Source organism: Heterocephalus glaber, unplaced genomic scaffold (genome assembly GCF_053883595.1).
Source record: "Heterocephalus glaber isolate CG9 unplaced genomic scaffold, H.glaber_assembly_v1.0 deba00001553, whole genome shotgun sequence".
Taxonomy (NCBI): Eukaryota; Metazoa; Chordata; class Mammalia; order Rodentia; family Bathyergidae; genus Heterocephalus; species Heterocephalus glaber.
Window position 1 is genome coordinate 12,825,506 of NW_028258344.1, and position 25,049 is coordinate 12,850,554.

The window sequence follows — 25,049 nt, forward strand, 5'->3', positions numbered from 1 at the left end:
TACATTTGACAACACATTTTTATGTGTTTCTTCAAGGCATAACCTTGACTTCTTCATTGCCCCATGACTACACATTCCAGGCAAATTAAAAACAGTAATGATGGGAATATAGTTCTCACTTTAAGATGGCTCAGGAAAGAGGAGAATTACCCTTGTGCAGGGTCATCATGTCTTAAGTCCAAAAGAAAACTAGAGTCTTATTAGTCACTGTTGGTAGTTTCACCTTTCTGTATGTGTAGAAGCAGAGACATCAGATTGACTAATGAATTCTGCACCAATGGAATGGAGACCAGTAGGCTGTGAGTCTATGAGACAAGGTCTGAGTGTACAGGGCAGGAAGCATGTGGTACATTAGCATTTTGTTGCTGGGACCCAATACCTGATATACACAATTGGAGGGAGGACAGATTTCTTTTTTCTCATGATTTCACTGGATTCAACCCATAGTCAGCTGGCTTCAAGGTGGAAACATAATGGCCCCAGGACATGGTGGAGCAAAGATGCTTATTTCATGGTGTCCAGGAAGCACAGCAGGGAACAACACCAGAGAAAAACAGAAAAGCGATCATAGACATGCCTCCGTGACCTACCTAGACACACGCAGAAGTGTGCTTTAATAATCCACTCTGCTTACAGTCGACCTTAACAGTCACAAGTGTGAAGAGACCCTTGACTCAAGGAGCCTGAGTTTAGTTCTTGGCCCTATTCTCATCTGCAAACTCAGTGTTGAGTGGCTTAATTAAGATTTAAGAAAGCTTTAGAAAGCTATATTCATAGCAGTACTCATAGTCTTATTTTTGCATTAAAGAATAATGATATTCTAAACAATTATGGCTTGCCAAGCACACAGAACTCAAATGTCTGGATTTAAGGCAGTACATTTTTACCGAAGAAATAATTATTAAATACACGTAATGCACTTAAGTGCTGAGATAAGTTCTAGGAATATAATGGTACATAAGTAAAATTAAGTCCGTATTAGTAGGAAGCTTAGATAGTAGAGAGAGAGATACAAAGGAATAAATGGCTTGACCACTTGGGTGGAAAGGAAGGTACAAGGAACTTCCTGTATCCCTTTATATAGTGAAAGAAGAGTAAATTAAATGATTAGACTGTATGGAATTAAACTAATTTTGTGGAAAATCTTTAGTCTTTTGGAGAATCACATGACAGTAGATCTTTTCCTTTTCAGTGGTGAAATGGGCAGTTTTAAAGTAATTGTTAGGAGAATAAATATATTTGTGTCCCCACTATCTGTCATGCCTGGAGCAGTGAATGCCAAAGTGGCTTCATGGGGCTGACTACCTGGTTGGAGAAAACAGTAACACATTAAGTACTATAAAGATAGTTGGGACATGACAAATCCTGTGAAGCACATGGGCAGATGCATAAAGAAAAAAAGATGAGGTGGTTCTTTAGGGGAAAGAAAGCTCTCTGCAGAAGTAGCTTTTAAACTGAGATCTGAGCTACACATGAACTCAACCAGACCCAACCCCACAAAGCATGAGGGAAGGGCACTTCAGACAAAAGAACAACTTCAACATCACAGACTTATTTTCAAACTCATTGGCTCCTCCAGTGGCTTGCTGTCATGTTAAAGGAATGAGAAGACATCACGGACAGTCCTCTCTAGAGTGAATCCTCTACTGTGCTACCAGAGGACTTTCCTCCTGGAATAACGGTTTTGAAGCCTTTAATCTTTACGTAGTTCTAATCATCACCTTTTTTTTTTCTTAGCAGGTAAATTTCCACAAGAGAATGGCAACATTTTCAATTACATTATTATTGTGCACATTTTCCAAAAGTTTTAAAATTTATTGTTGAGTTTTTAAGATTTATTTGTATATATTAGCTGACAGCAGATGGGTCATTTTGGAAGTATTTCCTCCACGTTTGTTGTTTTCTTATTCTGTTGACATTATCTTTCACAGAGCCAAAGTTTTAAATTTTAATGAGGTCCTGCTAATCAATTCTTTTTTTTATTGATTGTGCTCTTAGTGTTATTTCTAAAAAGTCATCACCACACTCAAGGTCACCACACTCAAGGTCATCCAAGTTTTCTCCTGTTAGCTTGTAGGATTTAAAAACTTTTCATATATGTATATATATGCATGAGGATATCATTTGTTCTAGAACCATTAGTTGAAAAGACTACCTTTGCTTCATTGTATTGCCTTTGCTTCTCCTTCAGAAATAAATTGAATATATTTATGTGGGTCAGTTTCTGGATTCCATTTTTCTATTTGGCTGTATTTTGTACAATATCACACTGTCTTGACTACTGTAGCTTTGTAGTAATCCTTGAGGTCAGATAATGTCTGTCCTTCAATTTTGTTCTTCAGTACTATGTTGGCTGTTCTGAGTTGGTCTTCCTTTCTTCCTTTCCTTCCTCCCTCCTTCCCTCCCTTTCGCCTTTCCTTTCTCCATCCTTCTCTTCCCTTTTCTTCCCTCCCTTTTCTTTCCCTCCATCCCCTTTTTTTCTTTTTGCAGTGCTTGGGATGGAACTTAGGGCCTTGCAAGTGCTGTGAGTACTCTACTGCTGAGTTACATCACTAGCTTTATTCTGGCTTTTATCTCTCCATATACACTTTAGAATCATTTTGTTGACATCTATGAAATAATTTGGAATTTGATTGGAATTTGATATTAAAGCTGTAGGTAAAAATGGGAAGAAATGATTATCTTGACAATGTTGAACATGGGGTATTTCTTCACTTATTTTCTTTTATTTTGATGTTTTTATCAGAAACTGGCAGTTTTTTCAAGTTGTACACGTATAAATGATATTGTGTTTTTCTCATGCTAAGAACTAAGATTTCCAGTATGATATTGAAAAGTAGTAGTGAAAGGGAACACCTTGCATCTTCCTGATTTTAGTGGGAAGTCCTATTTCTCATCATTATAGATGATGTTAGCTGGAGGTTTTATAGGTATTCTGTATCAAATTGAGAAAGTCCTGTATTCCTTGTTTACTTACTGAGTTTTTTTTTAAACATCAGTAAGTGCTGGATTTTGTCAATTTTTTTTTGCATCTATTGATGTGATTGTGGAATTGTTTGTTTTTTTTTTACTTTTGACTTTGGTGGATTACACTAACTGATTTTCAGACATTGAGCCAGCCTTGCTTGCATACTTGGGATAAATTCCATTTAATTGTGGTATATAACTTCTTAATACATTATTAAATTGGATTTGTTAATATTTTTGAAGATATTTTTTACCTATATGCATAAATTTTGCACTTGATACAACATATACTTTGAGGCAGTTTGCATTTTTTTCACAAACTATAATACTTGTATTTTTTTTTTTTTTTGTACCGGGGATCGAACTTGGGTCCTTCCGCTTGCAAGGCAGGTGGCGAAAGCACTGAGCTAAATTCCCAGCCCTATAATACTTGTAGCTTTTCCAGCACTTTAAAATATATACTTGCTAATTTTTAAGTAAGATTTAGCTTTTTAGTTTCTAGTATAATATCTTCATTTCTTCTATATTCGTCCTATGAGACTCCACCTGTTATATCATTATGTTCCTTTCTATAGCATTATCCATTTATTAAAAGAGACTAGTTGCATTGATGCTAAAGAGTAAGAGTGTGGAATTTATGTTAGCTTTCCCTCATTTCATCAAATATCTGAGGTAAGCAACTTAAAAGGAGAAAAAATGTGTTTTGGCCATGATTTAAGAGGTTTCAGTCCATGGTTAAGTAGCCCTGTTGACTTTGGGCCTGTGTCCAGTTCATCATAGCAAGGGATTGCCTAGGAGAGGAAGCTGTTCACTCATGGTGGCTGGGAAGCCAACAAAAGGAGAGGAAGGGATCAGATTCCAATATCCTGTTCAAGGGTGCAGCCCCTAACACTTCACTTTCTGTAGATGGTCCCCACCTCCTAATGGTTCCACCACCTTCCAGTAGTGCCATAGCGTGGTGACAAACCCTTTGGCACATAGACCTTTGGAGTCATTAAAAATTCAAACTGTAACAGAATTTAACAAAAATTAAAATATTTATGATAGTGGTTGAAAAGAAAACTAGAACATGCAAATACTTAGTGTGTATGTCTACTATTTATAGTTTCCATGCATCTTTTTCAATTTAGAAAACAGAAGCAAAAAGATTTGCCAAATCATTAAAATGCCGTTAATTTACAACCCTTGACTAAGAAATGTATTTGTCCTCTTTCCTAAACCAATCTCTTCATGTGTTCCATTTTAAAAATACAGTAATTAAAAAGCATTATTTTATGGCAAAAAAAGAGATGTGTAAATGTTAATGCACTGTCTTTTTTATTGATATACAGAATTTAATAAGATACATTTAATAAGGAGCCTAAAATCTATGATCATAAATGGCATTTGACTTTGAACACTACTTTTATATCAGTTTATTTAATATTAAATTTAAAATTATATGAAATGCCTACTATATTTTGTCCTTCATTTTTACGTAGTTAGGATGACTATTCTAGCTTTTTAGGAAAATTTTACATTCTTTTGTAAAGAGGTAGAAATACTTGTCATAGATATATATCCTAAAGGAAGAGGAATTGTGATATCATCGTTAAATACTTTTACAGTATAGTGTTTTCCCTTTTCAAATATTTGACTTTTTAAATAATTAAATTTAGTATCTGTAAAAATAGCTACAAGGTAATTTCTAATGACTGTAGGGCATCAACAGAGGGTGATTCATGTTTGATCTGGTGCTCAGGGAATGGAGCTTACAAAGCCCATGCTAATTTTGTTAATGGTTGCTATGTATTTAATTTCTTGCACACTACTTAAGAAGTGTACCCCAAGGCCTAATTTTGGCTAAAATATGAACGAAACAGCTACCCTAAGAGATTCTGAAACCAAGCCATGTGTAGCTGAACTCTTCATTTAGTTAAGTGAGGCATCTGGTATGGCCAAGCATAAACGATGTTTCCTATTACAGACTTTTATGTTCACTACAGTAATAAATCTGTTGTTTTAGCTAATGAGAACCTGATTTAATATTCTTTCACTGAACTAGCACTTTATGTCTAACCTGAATGTGATACACATGAGCACTTTCAGTATATAATTTTCTAGGAATTTTCAGTATTCTTCATAAAGATTAAAAAAATTACCTTAGATATTTTATGTATACTATATAGAATATCCTGATTTCAGGGAGTAATGCAACCTTTAATATCATTTTAGATGTACCTCTTACATATCAGGCAGAAGGAACCCGGCAAGCTCTGAAAATTTACTTCTACATTGACAGTTATCATTTTGAACAACTGCCTCAACGGTTGAAAAATGGAGGAGGGTTTAAAATTCACCCTGTTCTTTTTGCACAAGGTAAAATGTTTTCCTTATTATGCTTCACATACTCAATTTTTAAAATAAATGTAATTTTAACAATCAAAATTTTTTTGTTAATTGGAAAATTCTGTATTAATTTTAGGTAATATACTTCTGAGAATATTTAGGAAGGAAAGAATGATCTATGATTTAAATATTTATCAAATAGGTTTATAACATTATTTACAAGGGAGAAATAAGATATGAGTAGTTTAAATAATAACTTTAAAAGTACTAAATGAGGGCCGGGGATTTAGCTCAGTGGTTTTGCCCCCTGCTACGCAAGTGCAAGGACCCGAGTTCGATCCCTGGTACCAAAAAAAAGCAAAAACAAAACACAACAACAACAACGACAAAAAGTACTAAATGAATTTGCTTAAATAAAAGTTAAATTGTAGTAGAACAAATAAAATTGTATAGTTAACATATTTTATGAGATAGAAAAAGTTTGACAGTATACATATGCAGATTATTTTAAAATATAGTATAATCTCAGTTATTATATGTATATATTATATATACACATATAAACTTATATGTATGTGAAATATTTTCTGCATCTTTGGATGATTGAACTGATGCTTTTAAAAGACATTTTATATTTCAAATTTTTATCAGGAAATACGTATTACTGACCTTTTTTGAAAAAATGTGTTAGTGGTGGTAGAATGAAGAGTAATATGGTAAGAAGATTTTTGCCATAGTTAGGTTTCCCAGGATGCATACATGTGATCACAAGATTATATCAGCTTCTTTGAATGATACCATGAGGAGTTTTTTTGGGGGGGGGTGCGGTTCAAGAACTGCATTAGTTTTGCTGTGGACTTTGAATGGTCTAATAAAAAATGAGAAGAGTAAGAAAATAAAATCAAGCTGTACAACTGAAGAGTAGGCAGGTATATGAAATCTAAATTGACCACCAAGTAAAAATTTGGCTTTGTACCACATACATATTTATTTTAAAAATCTAAATTCTAAAAGACAGATCCTTCCCTTAAGTAGCCACAGTTTGAAAACTGTGACTACCTCAAACAGATTCTTGTCAAGACTACATTATGCTGAGGAAAGTTTCAGTGAAATGATGATTTTAGGAGTTTTTAAGTTTTAAAAGTTTTTAAATTTCTCTTTGGAGGATTATGATTTATGGGTAAAGTCACTGTAGGTAATAAAGATTCTGTAAGAAAAAGAATAAAGGTGAAAAACAATGGGCAAAAATAGACCTTTCGAGATAACAGGAGAATAGTTGAACTTAAAATATATCAAATGTCCTTAAAAAAATAGACAGTTTGAGAAGACAGAAAAATTTTGATCTAAAACATTAACTTTTACAGGGTTTCATTAGGGATTAGAGTTGTTTCCAGTTTCTTCATGTATTTTCCTTTATTTCTCTTTTTTTGACTGTCTTTGAAATCATTACTGATATGACAGATGGAACCAAATATCTTTTTATAAAAAAATTGTTACATTTATGATCCTCTACTTTAAATAAATGAATAATTATGTTCAACAGCCACTGTGCCTGGGAAAAAGATTATCTTTGCAAGAAATCTCCATTTTATAAATTTGGCAAAAGCCAGTTTAAAACTAATCCCTAAATATAGTTCAGTGACTATAATATCACTTTTAAAATGTAATTTAAAGAAAGGCTATAGTAAACATTAGGTTTTCCAATTCTCATAGCATTAAAACATAAATCTGATTTGAAATAAGCAACACTGGAAATATTTCTGTAGTTGAGGTTACAGAAGGTAAACAAGCCTGGGAAGCAGTTGATCTCATTACAGCTCTGCCAGGGAGGGATAAAGTTGTTTATTTCACAGGGGTGCACAGGTTTCTTTGTGGTCATAAAGCTCCCTGGAAGAATCATAGGATTCATCAGATTGAGTGAAGCCTGAGAAATCCAGACCAGGTTTGAGTAGAGATAGATGGATAAAAGTATCTACTGAAATTATTTTCAATTATGTTTATATAATTGTTCTTATTCTGTAACAAGATTTTAGAGCAGGACTGGCCAGTCTGACCAAAGTCGAACCATGAAAACCTTTATAAAAATTAGATCACAGCTGGACACAGTTTCACCGTTGCTCCTTTCCAGTGTTATTCAGTCCTTCTGAACTGAAGTCACAATGCAACTTCTCTTGCCTGACCCCTCCTCTTAGCTCCCCACCTTTCCTGTTTAGCTAAGCACATAAATGCATAATCTATACCTCATGGAAACTGAATAATGTCTGTAGAGTGTTTGGCATATTGCCTGGAATATAAAACTCATATTCAATAAATAAGAATATTCATGGGCTCTCTTAATAGTATTACAGTATTTAATCAAATTCTTTACCCCGTAACTATAATTAATAGGTATTCCAGTTTTCCACATGAAAAATGAAGAACTGGAGGATCTCAGATATTAATTAACTTCCCCAAAGTTACACAGTTACTAAGGAGCAGAAACCAGAGTTTTACTTTCATATAGAGGCCTTTGCCCTTAGATTTCCAACCAGTGAGTCATGACTACGAGGTTAGCAATAATTAGTATCATCGCTATGTAGAAATCCCTACCTATAGTTTCTACTCTCAAGATAATTTTTTAGACTCTTCTAACAGCTTTTATAGGGTATAATTATACTAACAGGAATTAAAGACCTTTTTAGAGCTCTTATAAATTTAGGAAACCGTGTTAATGACCACAAATAGACTTATTACCCAGAATATGCGTGCATCTCATAGATCAAATTTAAATGTCAGGACCAAATTTAAAGAGATGGCAAATTTTGATCATTTTATATGTTTACGGTCTAAGTGTATATTGTATAAAAGAGAACACCTATTTATTACTTTGTCTATGTTAAACCTATGTAGTCTTATTAAACTTACACAATCTTAACTCTGTAAACAACTGTAAAGCTTAAACTCACTATATACATGTATATATTCCTAAATATATGTTATGTCATAAAAAATGATATTTATTTAACCAGTCATGAACTGATTACTGAAAACTATAGGTTGATATTCAAATACTCTCTTAAAGCTCACTTTTTGGTAATTAAAAGCCTAACAATGAGAACACAAGAAAGTATTTTAGTAAAATATAGAATCTTAGCTTTTAAATCTAGTTTTGTAAGTTTAATCAAGAGCATCTCAATATCTTCAGAACCATATTGCTTTAGACATAGAAATTACATAGACATTGCATTTATAAAACTAATTCTTGACGTTATCTCACCATGTCTGACAATCCAAATGGAAATACCCAAATAGTTATCAACTTTAAAGACATCTTTACTGTTACCATGAATTTAAATTAGCTTGTGGCCGGCCTGGCAACATGCTATGGAGAGAAATCATATCAAGCAAGAGGCACTCCTCTGGGCACTGGGGCCTGTGGCTGTCCCTTAATATCTGCTGTTACTAACTCTCAGGGCCACTAGGAATGTTTTTTGTTCTATCAATGAACTCATCTGTGCTTTAAACCAGTCAGCCTGCCCTGTGGAGCAGCGTTCGTGAGGAGAAAGGGAAGTGAAGGGAGTTAATTTCCAGTTCTGCCTATGGGCAGAAAGGCTGATAAATTTGGACTAAAACTTTTACATTTGAGGATTAAATCTAGACCAGTTTTTAAGAATATGGCCCAAGGATAAGTCAGAGTTAATAGTGAAGGCCAACTTCACCTGGAAGGGTTGTAGTTAAGGGGAAAATCACAATTTTAGAAACCTGGTCCTAGAATCCAGCAGCTTCAGAAGAGAATTAATTGCCTCAGACAGAATGCTGCTGCTGTATAATGCGTTATTTCTCAGAGCAAGGACAAGATAGCAGAGTGACCCTGTGCAAGGGACAAGAATCAAATCCTCACCATTTCTCATGTTCAAGACCAAAGGTGCGTCTTCAGTCCTCAGTAAAACATGTCTCCAAAGACAGAAGCTACAGTTGACTCTAGTAATTAAAGAACCTGAATGACTGTTTAACTTTCTGAGAGAGAGCAAGAGAGAAAAAGGAAATCAAAGGACATATTGAAGGTGCACCTTTAAACTATATTGTTTTGGGCTCATAAATAGGTGTGCTTTTGAAAGTAGCTCAGTGTGGTGTCACCCAGAGATCGGTTCCTCCATTTGTGTCTCAGGATGAGTCTCTCTTGCCAGTCTTATGAGAAACTCTTGCCCAAGCACCAGATCAGCCAAAACCCTCATGTGTGCCTTCCTGGATGAGCATGAATTCGAATTCCCTTCTAACCCAGGAACGGAAGTTATGTAGTCTGTTAAGGAATACCTATCTTCAGTGCCCTTATAGGTGAGCACCCATTTTTTTTTTAAGGTTCAGAAGCCTCCAATTGGAAAGAAAAAGATACTGGTAACATCCTTACCGAGGTGAACTTCTAAAACCTGTCCTATAGCCTCGGGCTGAATCCTCAGACACTGCAATCTGTCAGGCAAAAATCATTCCAAAAAGCTGTCTGTATGTAGTAAGGACTCAAGCTATCTTGTAACCACCAAACAAATCAGAAATACAAATAAAAGCCATCACAGCTCAAACTTTTTATCATTTTGGCAAGAAAAACAAAGCATACAGAAGCAACAAAAGGCATAAGCAATCACCAAACAACAGGTGACAATTTTTGTTACCTGAGGAGTCACAACCCAAAATCTAGTCAAAGTATTTAGAGGTGCCAAGAAACAAAAGCACTCTTACTTCTTTCTAGTTATCTTGCTGGGATCTCCAAAAGGATATAGGAGAAATATAACTGCTGACCCATTAGATGTCAAATGTGCCAAGTTCTAGGTTCAACAATATCAACGATGATGAAGTCTTGAACCAAAGGAAGAAGTTAGGAGAATTTTATTGGAAATTAGAAGAGAATAGCTCCTGGATTTCCAGGAGGGGTCCCAAATGGGGTGGCCACTGAGGCCCTTTGGCAAGGGTAGTTTATATAGTAAAGTCACAACGTGGATGCACAGTGAGTCAAACTGCAATCAACTTATAGGGTTGCAAGTATAGCTTCTTAGCTAATCTTGATCCAATAGGGAACAGAATCATGTAGCAAGGGTTCGGGGAAGGGTACATTTTGGGGAAGGGATGGGTCCAGATGCTCTGGTCACCTACCTAGGTGTCTGATGCCTATCTGGGCTTACAGGACCAGGTGATTCTAATTCTAGTATCCCTTAGGGAGTCATGGAGGCCTGGACATTGCATCTTCATCTTGAGGCCCCATCTTCTTCAGATGTGCCTCTGGTCACAATCCTGATGTTTTTATTTTTTGTGCTGACTTCCTTTAGGGCCTAGTCCCTCTCTAGATGTATATTCATTTCTATCTAACTTAGCTGCCTGTAATAACTTGACAGCTCATCATAAGAATATACCCTTTAAAAAAAGATTAGTAAGAACAAACAAACAGAAGCTTAATGACATGTATACCTCGTGTAAAAATGTGAGCTTCGAACTTAAGGTTAAATATAATGGTTTCCTGGCTTCAGCTACCCAATTAATCAGCCATGGTCTGTAAATATTAAGTCAGAAATTCTGGAAATAATTCATAAGTTTTGAATTGAACACTAATCTCAGTTCTGCAGTGTCCTTTAACCCAGCTAGAACCTAGTGTACCCAGGCCTGTATGCAGCACCTAGGCTTGGCCACTTAGTTCATCTCTGCAGACTGTTGTGAACTCCCAGTGCTTGTGTCCAGATAATCCTTATTTTACTTAACAATGGCTCTGGAGCACAAGAATAGTGATGCTGATAATTGGAATATACTAAAGGGAACCCCCAAAAAGGCTTCCTTTAAATGATAAACTTCTTAATTTAGCAAGATCTGCAGGGAGAATAAATCTTCTACCCATTAAATTATAAAGAAGAAAAAAGAAATTTGTGCCAATTTCATTGTCACATTCAAACAGCGAAATTACAGCCATAGTGTGTGATCATAGAATTAAAATGGCATTATATTTGCACAAGAAAAACACAATATATGCAGGGTTCTGTAATGTGCACAGTTTCAGGCATCCTCTGGAGGTCTTGGACAGTAATCCTTGCAGATAAGGGATCTACCTAACTTTTATATTCCTTGTATCTATTGAAACAAAGAAAGACTAGGAGGAAGATGCAGTTAGGAGGAGGGAACCAGAAAGAGCAAGGTAAACAGCATCATGTTTGTTTTGTTGACTGAAATCAGTGCCTTCTCCATTGATCAGTCTCTTGGTATTTAGTCATCTTTCTTTTCTGATATCAAGAAGGAGTTACCCTTACAAATGCAAATTTCTTTGGAGATACAAATTTCCCTTACGAAAGAGTAACTTCTACTTTGTTTTCAGAGTTTCTCCTGTGTTTTCACTTCCTCAAAATAATGAGCTGAAAATAATTCTTATGCCAAAGAGGCATATTTTTGGGTGGGATATTCTAGTCTTCTACAGTGCATACAAATATTTTAAAAATAGAAGACAATCTCAACTAGAAATTTTCTTTGCCTACTTAACAGAAAAATCACCAAATGTTTGATGCTTATTTTGAGAGCAGAAGAACATTGTTCATTCATTTTTGGACTAATTAAATAGTTTCTTGCATTTATAATCAGACTTGGTGCTATTTCATAAATAGTCTAATAGTCAATAAAATTTTTCCAATAAATATGGAAAAATTGAGTTATACAATTGCATCAAAAATATATTGTCTTGTTTACACAGCATTGGAGAGCATGGAAGGATATTATTATAGAGACAATGTTTCAGTGGAAGAATTTCAAGCCCAGATAAATGCAGCCTCATTGGAAAAGATCAAACAGTACAACCAGAAGCTCAGGTATGTGACCTCTAGTTTTTATTTTTTAACCTAAGTTTCTGTATTTTGAACATATGAAAAAGATTTGTGACATTTTTATTAGATGATTATTAGTGAAATTATTTTAATATAAATTCTTATATAATGTTTAATGTTTCAAGTATCCTAAAGGCTATACTTGTTCCAAATAAAAATAATTAAGAAAAAAATGTTTTTAAATTTTTCATAATATTTTGTTTCTAAAGAAGATAAAGGAAAGGGATGAAATATATAGTAGACCATTTCCAGGGGAAAAATCTTTACATTTTAGAGTGATGTCCACAAGGAAGCTTGGTGAATTAAAGATGAATAGATTCCTTCCTGTACTGTTAAATAGCCAGCACCTTCTCATGAGAAGAGTATGCACTGCATGAAGATAGCACAGGCTACATGCTTGGTATTGGGAAATATGTTCTTTCAAATAGATATATTGATACTTGCATTTAACATTTTTGTCTCTAAAAATATTGGATGATAAATAGCAGGGAAAATTAACCACAAATAGTAGAGGGGAAATGTATTACAATTCAGAAACTTTAAACATTAGTATTTATTAGTATATGTATTTTCCTCTATTTTACACATTACCTTGTTGACAGATCCATATTTGAAATTATTTGACACATCTTATTTATTTATTTGTTTGTTTATTTATTTATTTACTTATTTTACAGTAGTAGAGACTCAACTCAAGACCTCACACATACCTGCCAAGCACTCTTATCATCCTCTGAAACTCTCAGACTCAAATCCCAAAGATCTTTTTTGATTATTAATTTTCTCTTCCTCTTCAAATGTAGTTGAAGATCCTGATAATTCTGACTGCCCTGCTACCTTTTTAGATCATTTATTACATGCTAAAAGGCATGTAATAAACTGACTTTTCATGAGAAAGAAAAAAAAAATCTTTAATTCTTACCAATGTGCCTCCTGAGTAACAAACAGTGGCTTATGCAGCTTAAGTCACAGAAGAGAGGTTGCCTTTATCACTGATAAAATCTATGTTGCAATTATCTTTCAATGGAGAATCCAAAATTACAGCATATGTGTAGAATATGCATGGCCCTGAGCATATATCCCTAGACACCAATTTGACAAAATAGACAGTTGCTGTAGCTTCCTGACTAATCTCCTAGCCTCTGAGCACAGTGTTATATTAATCTCAGGATTTTGCTCCCATAGTATGTCATGTTCCTGCTCTTAAGGACTTTGAGGATTTCTTGCTGCCTCCAAAAGGACTCCCAAGCTCCTTCGAGTGGCACTGAAGATCTTTCATGACTTCACCCTATCCTTCTTTTATCTAAGGGGCAAGTTCTCATTTCTAACTTATGCGCAGTTGTACCTGCCCTTTTCTGTGACTTCTTACCCTTCACCAGCATTTGCTTTCCTCTATCTCCAAACTACCCTTGGGATTCAATGTCTTACTCTTGTAGATTCACCTTCATAAAATAACTTTAAAAAAAATTTTGGTCCTGGAGTGAACCCTGGGCACAAGAATTTTTTAGAAGCTCCCTAGAAGATGTGAGTGTAGAGCCAGAACTGAAAACCAGTCTCAGATCCAGAGTTCTCAAAGGATAACCCTCAGCATCAGTATCACTTGTAAACTTGCTAAAAACTCAGGTGGGCTCAGAAATCTGAGTTGTAACAAGCTTTCCTGATTATTCTTTCGCACACAATCAAATTTCAGAACCACTGTCTCATACCTATGTATCAGATCCCTCTTCCAGCTTTTCATTTTTCTTTATGATTATTATCAAATTCAGGCTTTCTTCTTGATAATACAGTTATGTGTACAGCTTTCTCATCTTTACTATAGTATAAGTTCTTTGAGATGAGGAATAAATTTATTTTGGTGTGCCCCAAAATGCATGTTAAATTATATTAAAGTATTTAGGTACAACTAGCAGAAATAAGGAGGTAATATACCATTCTCACCCCTATGGATTTTTTTTTAAACAGAAATGTATATTCATATAAAAGATTAAAGGTTTTTTATTAATGATTCTCTGTGAATAAAATAGCACATGTATTAATTATTCTATTCCTATAAGAAAACATTTCAATATAACTTTTCTTGAGAAAGCATTTTTAGTACATATTAGGTGCCCTTGCCAACAATGACCCACTGTTGTGTATTAGATTTCTTTCGCACAGTGAGGCAATTGTCTTCCTCCTTATTTCCAATATTCCATTCTCTTCCTGCTTGTTTCTTGAATAAGATGTTAATTATCCCTTAAGGTTTTTGTTATTGTATAAGCTCAAACACTTCTAAATTGCTTGTGCACAGTCTGTTCATGGTTTGCAAAGCCACAAGCCAACATTGCCATTTCAAGAGTCATTTACTGCTCCCCTTTGAGGCCATACTCAAGTGAAATAAATAGAACACACATGTGTAAATACTGAATAGTTTCTCTAGTGTGAGAAACTGAAAGTGTAAATAAGGATAAAAATGATTAAAATGAATAATTGATAATTTGAAATAGGAAAAGGTCCAAAGGTGTAGGGGTGGTGGGAGGGGAAGGGGAAAGGGAAGAAGGGGAAGGAAAAATTATGAGAAAGAAGAAAATGGAAACAAAGTCTATGTAAATAGGGAAGGGTGGAGGGGGTGAAGGGCGCATAGGTAATGGGGGAAAAATAAGAACTAAGATACATCAGGAACAGGTACAAATACCCAATGATAAGTGTAAATATTGTATAACTAAAGTGTACCAATTAATATATACATTAAAAAAATTAAAATTTTGCTCATGGTGCAAGACATGATTAATAAATCTAGAGAGGACACAGATAAAAACATAGAGGATCTGAGGAACATGATGGAATTCCAACATAGGAAACAAATGGAATCCATAAAACAGATACAAACATTTACAAGAGATTAAAAACTCCATCTAAAGTCTGAGCAGCAGAATGAACCAATGTGAGGATAGAATTTCACATATAGAAGATAAGATTGCAATTAGTGACCAGGAAAAGAAAAATTGCTTTAAAATTGTGAGGCAACATGAGAAATCAATCCAGCAGCTGCTAGACGATGCAAAGAAGAATAACATAAGACTGACTGGAGTCAGTGAGGAAAGAGGAGAGAGTGCAGATGACATAAAAAAACTCTTCACAGAGGTGATGGCAGAAAACTTCCCAAGGAGGGGAAAAGAACTTGACATACAGATAAGTGAGGCATATAGGACTCTAGCTAGCCTTAATCAAAAAAAATCTACACATAGGCATATGATAGTTAGGATTCCAGAAATCCAACAGAAGAACAAAATTCTACAAGCAGTGAGAGAAAAGAAACAAATCACATACAAAGGAAAGCCCATCAGAATCACAGCAGACTTCTCAATGCAAACCCTCAAGGCAAGAAGAGCTTGGAGTGATGTATTTCAAGCCCTAAAGGAAAACAGCCTCCAACCCAGATTGATGTACCCTGCAAAACTATCTTTCAAAATTGATGGAGAAATAAGATACTTTCATGAGAAAGAGCACCTCAGGAACTTCATGAATACCAAACCGGCACTCCAAAAACATTTTAGACAATACCCTAGGAGAAGACAATGAGGATCACAACCCCAGGAAACCCAGCAGAATGAATCCATTGGGCGTGACAAATTAAACGCAAAGGGGAGAATCCAACAAAAAGAAAAAGTCATGACAAGGCTTTTAAAACTTTTGACTTCATCTCCCTAATGAGTGTATAATTCAATCTTATTATTGTACTGATTAGTATTTTTCTGATTCTACAGTTGCTCACCATTCCTTGTGCTGTACTGGCTATTTATCATCTTCTTATGTCTACATTTTAATTGGGTTGCCTATTAATGAGCTCTAAGAATTCTTTATATATTCTGCTCATAGGTTATATGCATTGTAAACATGGTCTGTTTAAGGACTACTTTTCATTTTAATGATGTCATTTAAAGTTCTATATTTTGATAGAATCTCATTTATCATTTTTTTTCTTTTATACATCATGTTTTTTGTATCCTAGGAAGTTCTTGCCTACCCTGAATTCATAAATATTTTCCCTTATAATTTCTTCTTAAAGTTTTATACTTTTAGGCTTTCTTATTTAGGTTCATAGATCCCTTCAAGTTATTTTCATGTATGGAAAAAAAGGGTTGAGATTAATTTTTTCTATATGAATACTAGGTGTTCTAGTGCCATTTGCTGAAGACACTATCTCTTCCTCGGCTCTTGCATCGAGTTTATATTCTATAAAATGCTAATGTTAAATAATCTTTCAAAACTCAGTGGACCATATATGTGTGGTTCTATTTCTAGATTCTCTGTTTTATTCCAATGATCTATATGTCTTTCCTTACACCAACACACCTTGATTGCTGTAGCTTTAGAAGAAGTGTTAAAATTGGGTGCTTAATGTCTTCCAATACTGTTTTTGTTTCTGTTTTTGGCTTTTCTGGGTCCTTTGTACTCCTACATAACTTTTAAATTTCAATATCCAATTCTTCATTTATAGCAAGTATACACAGACCTGAATTTTTATATATACCTAGTATTTTCTAATCCTGCTAAATTCCAGTACAAGTTCTAGGGGCTCCTAGAGATTTCTTAGTATTTTCTCTGTAGATGATCATTTCATCTACATATAAAGATTTTACTTCTACCTTGCTAATCCTATCCTAATTGTGTCATTTTATTCCCAGACTATTTTGGTGGGGACTAGGTTTCAAAGTTTAATGGACAGATGAAGAGTAGGCATATCTGCCCTTGTTCCCCACCTTATTGTATCTTCTCCATTCATGTAAGGCGTTCTTGCTGGAAGTATGGAGTACAAGTCTTTGGTCTGTTGAGAAGGTTCTGTTCTACTTCTAGTCTCCTGATAGCTTTTACCATGAACAGCTGTAGAATTTAGTCCGATACTTTTTCTCCAACTAGTGACAGGATCATATGGCTTTTTCCTTTCCTCTGTTAAAATGACAGCTTTTGGGAATGGATCTACCAATGCTGAACCAACATTGCCATCCCTATAATAAAACCACTTTCTACATATTGCCAGATCTGACTTCTAATAGTTTGTTTTGTTAAACAAATTTCTATCTAGGTTCATACTTTTTTCTTCTATTATCTTTATCCAGTTTTAGGATTAGCACAATGTTGATTTCCTAAAATGAGGGGAGAAGTAAGTATTCCTTCTTTTTTCTGCTTTAAATGTTTGATATAATTTATCAGTTAAAATGTTTATGAGCCTGCTGTTGTCATATAGGTAGGTTTTCAAGCTAGGAATATACTTTCTTTAATAAGTGCTATTCAAATGTTATATTTCCTCCAGAGTTAGTTTCATTAATTTGTCTTCTAAGTTACTTCTTAGAAGTTGTCAGATTTATTTCAAAACAGATTTTTGTAATATGCTTTCTATATCCTTTTAAATTCTGTAAAATCTGTGGTAATGTCTCCTAGATCTTAATATTTTAATTTTAAAAATGTATAACTGATATTGTGTAACAGGAAGAAAAGGTCTAAAAGAGCAGGGGAATTGTGAGGGGTAGGGGAAGGGATAAAAGGGAAAGGAAAAAATATGAGAAGAGGAAAAAAATGGAAACAGGGTCTTTGCAAATAGGGAAGGGTGGAAGGGGTGAAGGGAGGGCAAGGGAAGGGGAAAAAAAAATAAGAACCAAGAGACTCATGTAATGGTACAAGATCCCAATGATGAATGTGACTGTATTTTATACCTAAAATGTACCAATAAAGTTAATGGGGAAAAAATTAAAAATTAAAAAAAAACTATCCCCAAGGTATCAGTCTTTCCTCATAACCTCAGTGTCTTTTTCACACTTTGAAAACCATTTCATCATGGGCATTAATTTATTTACTAATTAGAGCCCAGAAAAGGCCTTTTTATCCCCTTTAGACTTACAGCAAAACTATTGTTTGACTAGAAGCATTCTTTAGAATATAAATTTTAGAAACCAAACTCAAACTAGCATAAGCAAAAATAATGCATTGGCTTATCTAACGTGGACAGCCAGGGTGGTGGCTGCTTTAGGCACAGCTAGATCTGGCAGATATGAGTTCCTTAGCATACTGTTTCTCTTGCCATCTGTTAGTGCTCCTTTCCTCTGTGTAAGCTTCATTTTCAGCCCCATTTTAGCCTTGTGTTTGTGCGAAGATGGTCACTACAGACCAGTGTCACGTTTTCAAAAGAGAAGGTGCTCTCAACCCCATCAGCATCAGCAAAAGACCTAGGGAGGTGCTTTTTAACCAAAGCCAGGTCATCTGCTCATTCCTTAGTGGGCTCAGCACCACAGACCAGTGGGAGGACACTGGACAAGCAGAAATCAAAGACTCCGCTCTTGTTGGAGAGATTGCTCCAGAAGAGCCAAGAATAGATGGAAGTCATTTTCAACTTAAAAGGAAACAATAATCAAAATTTTATGAATAAATCAAGAGGCAGTCACAACACTGTACTAGGTGAATTATGTGGAATGCTTAAAAACCTAATGAGTTCCATGTGAGCATTTCCAATTTAAAGGGAGCTTAAGGTTGCCTAGCTAATAAGTGATGAAACCAGGATTTAAGTCAATGACACTTTTTTTCTCTGTAATGTCTATATCTTTATACTATATAAGGCCATCCCAGTGAATAGAATGAATGCATACTTCACACAGAAAACATACAGAGACAACAAATTCTCTGTTGCTATATTTTAGTGTCAGATATAACTGACTGCCCCCAGTTCCTCTGATTCTGGACCATCAATCATTCATTCATCCTGTATTCCCGGAGTTTCCTTTTTTTATTTGTTTGTTTGTTTGTTTGTTTTTTGGAACTGGGGATAGAACTCAGGATCTTGCCCTTGCAAGGCAGGTGGTGGCACCACCAAGCTAAATCCCTGGCCCTCCATTTTTGTAAAAATGGATAAGACAGGAAATAAAAAAGTAAATAAATCACAAATAAAATATTTAAGATTTTGAAAATTATAGTGAAGGAAATATAAACAAATTGATACCAAGAAGTTGCTAATTCAGAGGGAGAAGAGAAGTTAAGATGACTAAATATTGGGTGATTATTAATTTGGCCTGAATCATAAGGAGACAGGCAGCCTTGCCCAAAGATGGGAGAAAGCTTTTCTGAAAACAGTGCATTGATGCCTACACATAATGGGAACAAATTTATCATGTTATAGTAAGACAAGAAAAAAAAAATACACACACACACACACACACACAGCCAGTGGATTCTAGCACATGAAGAGGAATGATGCTTGCTGAGAGATATGGGTAGAGCCTGATTATGTGTGATTGTAGCCCTTGTGGGAATTTTGGATTTAATTGTAAGCACAATGGAGAAGCCAGTAGAAAATTTTTATTGAATTAATATTGTCCTTTTGTATTTTATGCATGGATTGCAAATAATATTCAAAATGGTTAAAGTTTTCACAAGGCAGTAAGGGATTAGTGAAGCGAGCTGAGAACAGCTGGGTGGCCTGACCATTTCCCTCCAGTCTCCTGTGGAAATACAGACTGAGAACTTCTGGGGAGCTGTGCCACATATGTGGTGACCCCAGCCTAGTTTCCTGAAGGTACACTAGTTTAGCTGTTTCTTTTATGAACAAGGCTGAGATCTAGGAAAAATGTTTCACAGCTCTTCTAAAATATAACCTCCCTCCTGGGCCAAGTCAGATAACATTTTGATTGATTTTCTTCTGCTTATTAAAGAGTAACAGAATGTAAAGTGTTTAACTCTGGAATTCTGGCAGAGAAATTTAGGAGTGGGGGCACTGCTATCCTTTCCCTCCACCATCTCTACCTAGCTCTACTGTGTGTGTGCGTGTGTGTGTGTGTGTGTGTGTGTGTGTGTGTGTGTGTGTATTTAATACTTGCCCTTTTCTTCCCTTTGGCCATGAGCCATCATCTCCATCAGCATCACTTTCCCCTATCCTACTTAAGGGTGATTTATCATTACCAAACCCTTTCATTTTTTCAACTGACAGTTTTTTTGGTTTTTTTTTTTGGTATCAGGCATTGAACTCGGGTCCTTGTGCTTGCGCAGCAGGTGGCAAAACCACTGAGCTAAATCTCTGGCCCTAAACCCTTTCATTTTAATGCATGCTCTTTATTGGCAGAAAGCACCACTACATGGTGACTAATGAGATAAATTGTAAATGGGAACAGTTTTCGATATTATCAAAGTAGTCCTTGCAGTTTCAGGAGCCTAGATTATTATTTTTAAATATTATTTTTGGTGTAAATGAAATAGTAAAATAAAACAAAAATCAAAAGGAAACATTATATATTAGCTATTAAGATCAATTATTATTTTTATGAAGTGACAGCTTCCTATTGAATTTTTCGTGCTTATGGTTTGGGCTATCTAAATGTGAATTAATCCTATTTTCAGGAAGAAAAAAATTATTCAAAACAAATATTCTTAGATATGCCTTTGGGAAAGTGAATGGAACATTTTCTTTAAAAATTTTTTTTAAACCCACATATATTTTCTATAATAAATGAAAGGAGAGCTTTTTATTGCTGTTGTTGTTGATAGCAAGATATACTACACAGAAACCGATCTCAGAGTCATGTATTTTGGACAGTTTTTTAAGCTGAAAAATATCAACCAGAAATATGTGTTTTGACTGTTCCCATGATTGCTACTCCATGAAATATGTCACTTCTCTCTGCGTCTGGGCAGGGGGAAATGTCAGTGCGTATGCACTTCTTACACAGGGTGGATATGAAGGGTGGGATGGACTTAGTGCCGTCTCATGTCTTTAAGTGCTGCTTTCAAATGGCAGGAGAAAATAAAAAGATGGCAGAACTTCATCTTACAAGCTTTTATGTCCTACAGCTGGTCCTAGGCTCATATCCTCATCCTCTTGTTTGCCTTTCCTCATTGTCATCAACTCACAAAATAATGTTTCCTGTCCCTTTATCTGATGGCAAACAGTGTATCTAGGCTTGAAATAGAAGTGTTTGTGCACTACTGATGAATATCTTTGAAAACTACTTTAAATCAGTGAATGTATATGGCTTTAAAATTGGGGAAACAAATGAGTAGCAGATGTGAGAGAATATTAATTATGATGCAAAAATGCCTTTGCTCTTAAATTATTTTTCTATACAAAGCTTCAGCTTCAAAGTTAACTGATATGATTTTTTAAATTAAACAGAACACTCCAGATTAATATTTATTTCCTCCATAGCAGTTCTATATTTTTCCCACCTTATCTTTAAACAAAGTTGGTTTTTGTTTTTTTGGTTTTTTTAGCTGAAGATGCATCCATATTTTGGTTTCTCTAAACTAGCTGTAAACCACATGTGTACATTCAATTCCTTTCTCTTTTCAGGTTGAGATTGAGGAATTTTTAGGATTGTATATTTTGTTTTATGTAAGAAGTGATTCTCCTATGGCAGGAGTGAAAACTAAGACTCCAATGAATTTGAATTAGTTTGTAATGCTTAAAGGTTTTGTAATCTTCTTCCCTATGTATGAAATTTAGAAAGGAAGGATCTACCATATACAAAATATGAGTTATGCTTAAGTGCGAAATTCTTGTACCAAGTAAAACTAAAGGAAATTCTGCATACTTACATTAGCTCAGCAATAGTGCTTGGCTTCCCAGTACCAAGGACAGCACTGCACACAGGAGGCCCTGCAACAGAAGATCGGTGCCTGCCAAGAACAATCTGTGGCTTATGATAAATATTTTTTAAAAATTAATAATTTATAAACATATATGAGACAAATTATGTAGAGAAGACATAAGGTTCTGTGTATGTGTAGAAGGGAATCCATCTTGCCTGGGAATGGGATGGTGATTAATAGCTTCAGGAATCAGCTATTGAGGAAGTGATCTTAAGGATGAGATCTGAAAGAGGAATTGGGGTGACAATGTTCAGGAGAGACGGTGTGGAAGATAGACTTGAGAGGAAGGGAATTATTTTCTAGCAGAGGGAATAGGGTGTGTGAAAATTCTAGAAGGGGAAGGAGAAATTGTAAGGCTTGAGTTCAAGAGAACAGGGGACATGAAACAATCTGTAAATAGAATCAGTATGCTCCTTTTTGCCCCCTTTACCATTTGGTTCTTTCTCAATTTCTTTTACCCCAACCTTCACCCAAGACAAACTTCAGTACCATTTGCTGAAGAACATAAGTACCAAGGACCCAACTCAGATTTATCTTCCTGTGAAATGCCTTCAGTTATAACTTCAACTGGAATTAATCATCTTCTTTGAAACTTAACAACCCCTTTGGTTCCTTTTGTTTGATTTTTTGCTTGTAGGTTATTTACATAGCTACCTCACATCGCATGAAGGCAACCAGGTCTGAGCTGTCCACCGTACTTAGTACATAGTATCATATAAATAGTTGAACTGAGTTGAAAATCATGTTAATTGTAATACATGACCATATTTTTGTGATATTATCATTTGATGGAATTTATTCCAGGATCCAGTCTAGTTTGTTTTATATCCAAAAATTTCCAGGCCATTTGAAGGGTACAGATGCTGACTCTGCAGGAGACCTGTTCAGAAAATTCATCAGCAGAGCCAACATTCATAAATTTCAATGAGACAAAATCAGATAAAGTTGAAGTTGTAGTGACACTTTGAGAGCAATGTATCTCTTTTTTAGTTGAAAAGTACTATAATTCTATTAAACATCTCCACCTTTGCTTTACTGAGAATATAATATAGCTGCATATATTTTTATGCATGTAATCTTTTAATTCACATGGACTGTACTTGTTCTTATTTGAATTCAGACTAATTCATTTGCCTTTGAGAATTAGTAATTGTAACTAATATTTATATTACCTTTATCTTAAAGAGATTTTAATGCAGTTTTTATACAAGGTCAGCACAAGAGATTAGAATTACTTCACTGTGAGTTTTCACATTTTAAAGGTAGGTCTTATATTGTAACAATATTTATAAGGATGAACAGATAAACTCCCTGACAAATAGAAGCAGATACAATCATCTTAATTTTCAAAGTGTCCTTTGAAAAGAATCCTCTCTATCTGGATACTAAGAAAAGCTATTGTTTTTTTTTATCTCCAAGCTAAGAAAAGATGCTGTTTTCACCGAAGCTAAGAGAAGATCAAAGTACTTTGTGCTCAGAATTCCCTTTGGAATAAAAGAGAATTGAAAATGTCAAACAAAAACTAAGCACACCCCAAAGAATCAGTTAGGGAAATACATTCTGAGAGGAAAAATTCGTAGTGCTTATACAAGCAAGATTGATTTTTATTTTTAACTCTGCTGACTTTTCTGTCTGATCACAAGGACAATCAGTCTTAAAGATATATTCAAGGCATCTTAGTTGAGCCTTTGGTGAGTTTTCTTTTTTCCAATTGCTTTTGTTCAGTTCTTTTTGGCTGACATTTCAGACTTCGTTTGTGGGTGTACCATGGAAGGTGAATGAATGATTATAAATTATCTTTTCAAAGCTTTACCGCTATATAAGTCTGGAAATTTAACTTGGGCTCAAAGCTTTGATACAAAAGACATCATTTAACTTATAAGAAATTAATATGGATATATAAAAATTCATGATTTATGTGAAGAATAGAGCACTAATTTTGTAAAGTTAGCTGCCTGTTTGGACAGACCTGTGGGCAAGGCTCTAATTTATGTAGACTGAATTTCGTGAAGTTCTGTCATTCACTCAGGAAGAAAATCATTTTTTTTCCAGGTGCTTTTGGAATGTTCAGACAGAATGTATCAAATTTTGGTTGCCTGGCCAATTCCTGCTCATCTTTTCAGACATATCTTAAAATTCATCTCACCCTCATGAGGTCTTTCTCCTTTGTCGAAATTAGTGATTTTCTTTACATTCCCTTATGTATCTCTGTGATAACATTTATCACATCATGTTTTATGTTATTTTTGTTTCTTCTTTTCACTTTCTTTGTCTTTTTTTTGTTTACTTGTTGGTGATAAAGTATAAATCATTAATAAATGACTGTATGTATATAAATGCCCCAAAGTTAGGACAGCCAAACCAGGATGCATGATATAAATAGTGGAAGGCTCCTGACTAACAGAATGATGACTTCAACAGACACCTGGAGAAAAGTATGGACTCTAATGTCATTATTGATTGGGTCTTCCAAGAACCTGCCATCATTTTTAGGAACTATTCCCTATGATTCATCAATATTTATTTTCCATTTTTATGCAAGTACAGGAATGTGCACAACATTGGGGATATAGAGAATCTTAAAGGGGAATAAAAGTAAATGTAACAGACAGGTCATTTTGAAATACTGCACTGAACACCACGGCAGAGGTAACAACATGCCCAGGATCCGTACAGAGGAGCAAGGAAAGACTGAGGAATTCAGAGGCTGGGAACAGTTCCACAGGTGATACTAACAGGTTAGCTGGAGGAGAGGAGAGATGCTGTTTCAGTGTGTAGTGCAGAACTACAGAGGCAGACAGTGAAGCAGGAGGGGTTTTCAGGATCAGGCAACAAGGAGCCTCAGATGCCCAGATGTGTCTAACTGAAGTAGTTCACTTCTGACTTCTAAGCAGTAAGATGTGGGGAGGGGTGATATATTTTAAACTGTGTACCCTTGTAGTACCATTGAGGACAAATTAAGGGTAAGGACAAGAACAGAGAGTCAGAGAGACTGATTATGAAACTATTAATATAGTTCAGGCAAGTAACAACAAGAATCCTAAGCAGAGAGAAGCAGAGATACAATGGAAGAAAAAGACCAAACTGAATTGAAATAGATGGAATCTTATTGTTAAAAAATAAGAAGTATCTCAGAACCTGACTGTGAGTCAAGCCCACTAATGTATTTTTGTCTTCATAATGAGTGTGCTCATGAAATCTCACACATTGTCAGAGAAGGATGAGGATGCATCTCATCAATTTTAAATGCCAGCCAAATGCATTACCACCCTTATTCTTGGCATCAAATTCTAAAATAAAATGTCAAAATATATACTA

General features: G+C 35.0%; 1 protein-coding gene across 3 annotated transcripts in view; it reads left to right on the forward strand.

The window, feature by feature from the left end:
• The window catches only part of Prex2 (phosphatidylinositol-3,4,5-trisphosphate dependent Rac exchange factor 2), a 262,543-nt gene that overhangs the window by 188,937 nt on the left and 48,557 nt on the right, over positions 1-25,049 (forward strand). For all 3 annotated transcript variants that reach the window (XM_013071229.3, XM_004842082.3, XM_013071231.3), the window contains 2 exons: positions 5,182-5,325; positions 11,993-12,107. In XM_013071229.3, coding sequence (XP_012926683.2) covers positions 5,182-5,325; positions 11,993-12,107 — 259 coding nt within the window. The remainder of the gene's footprint in view (positions 1-5,181; positions 5,326-11,992; positions 12,108-25,049) is intronic.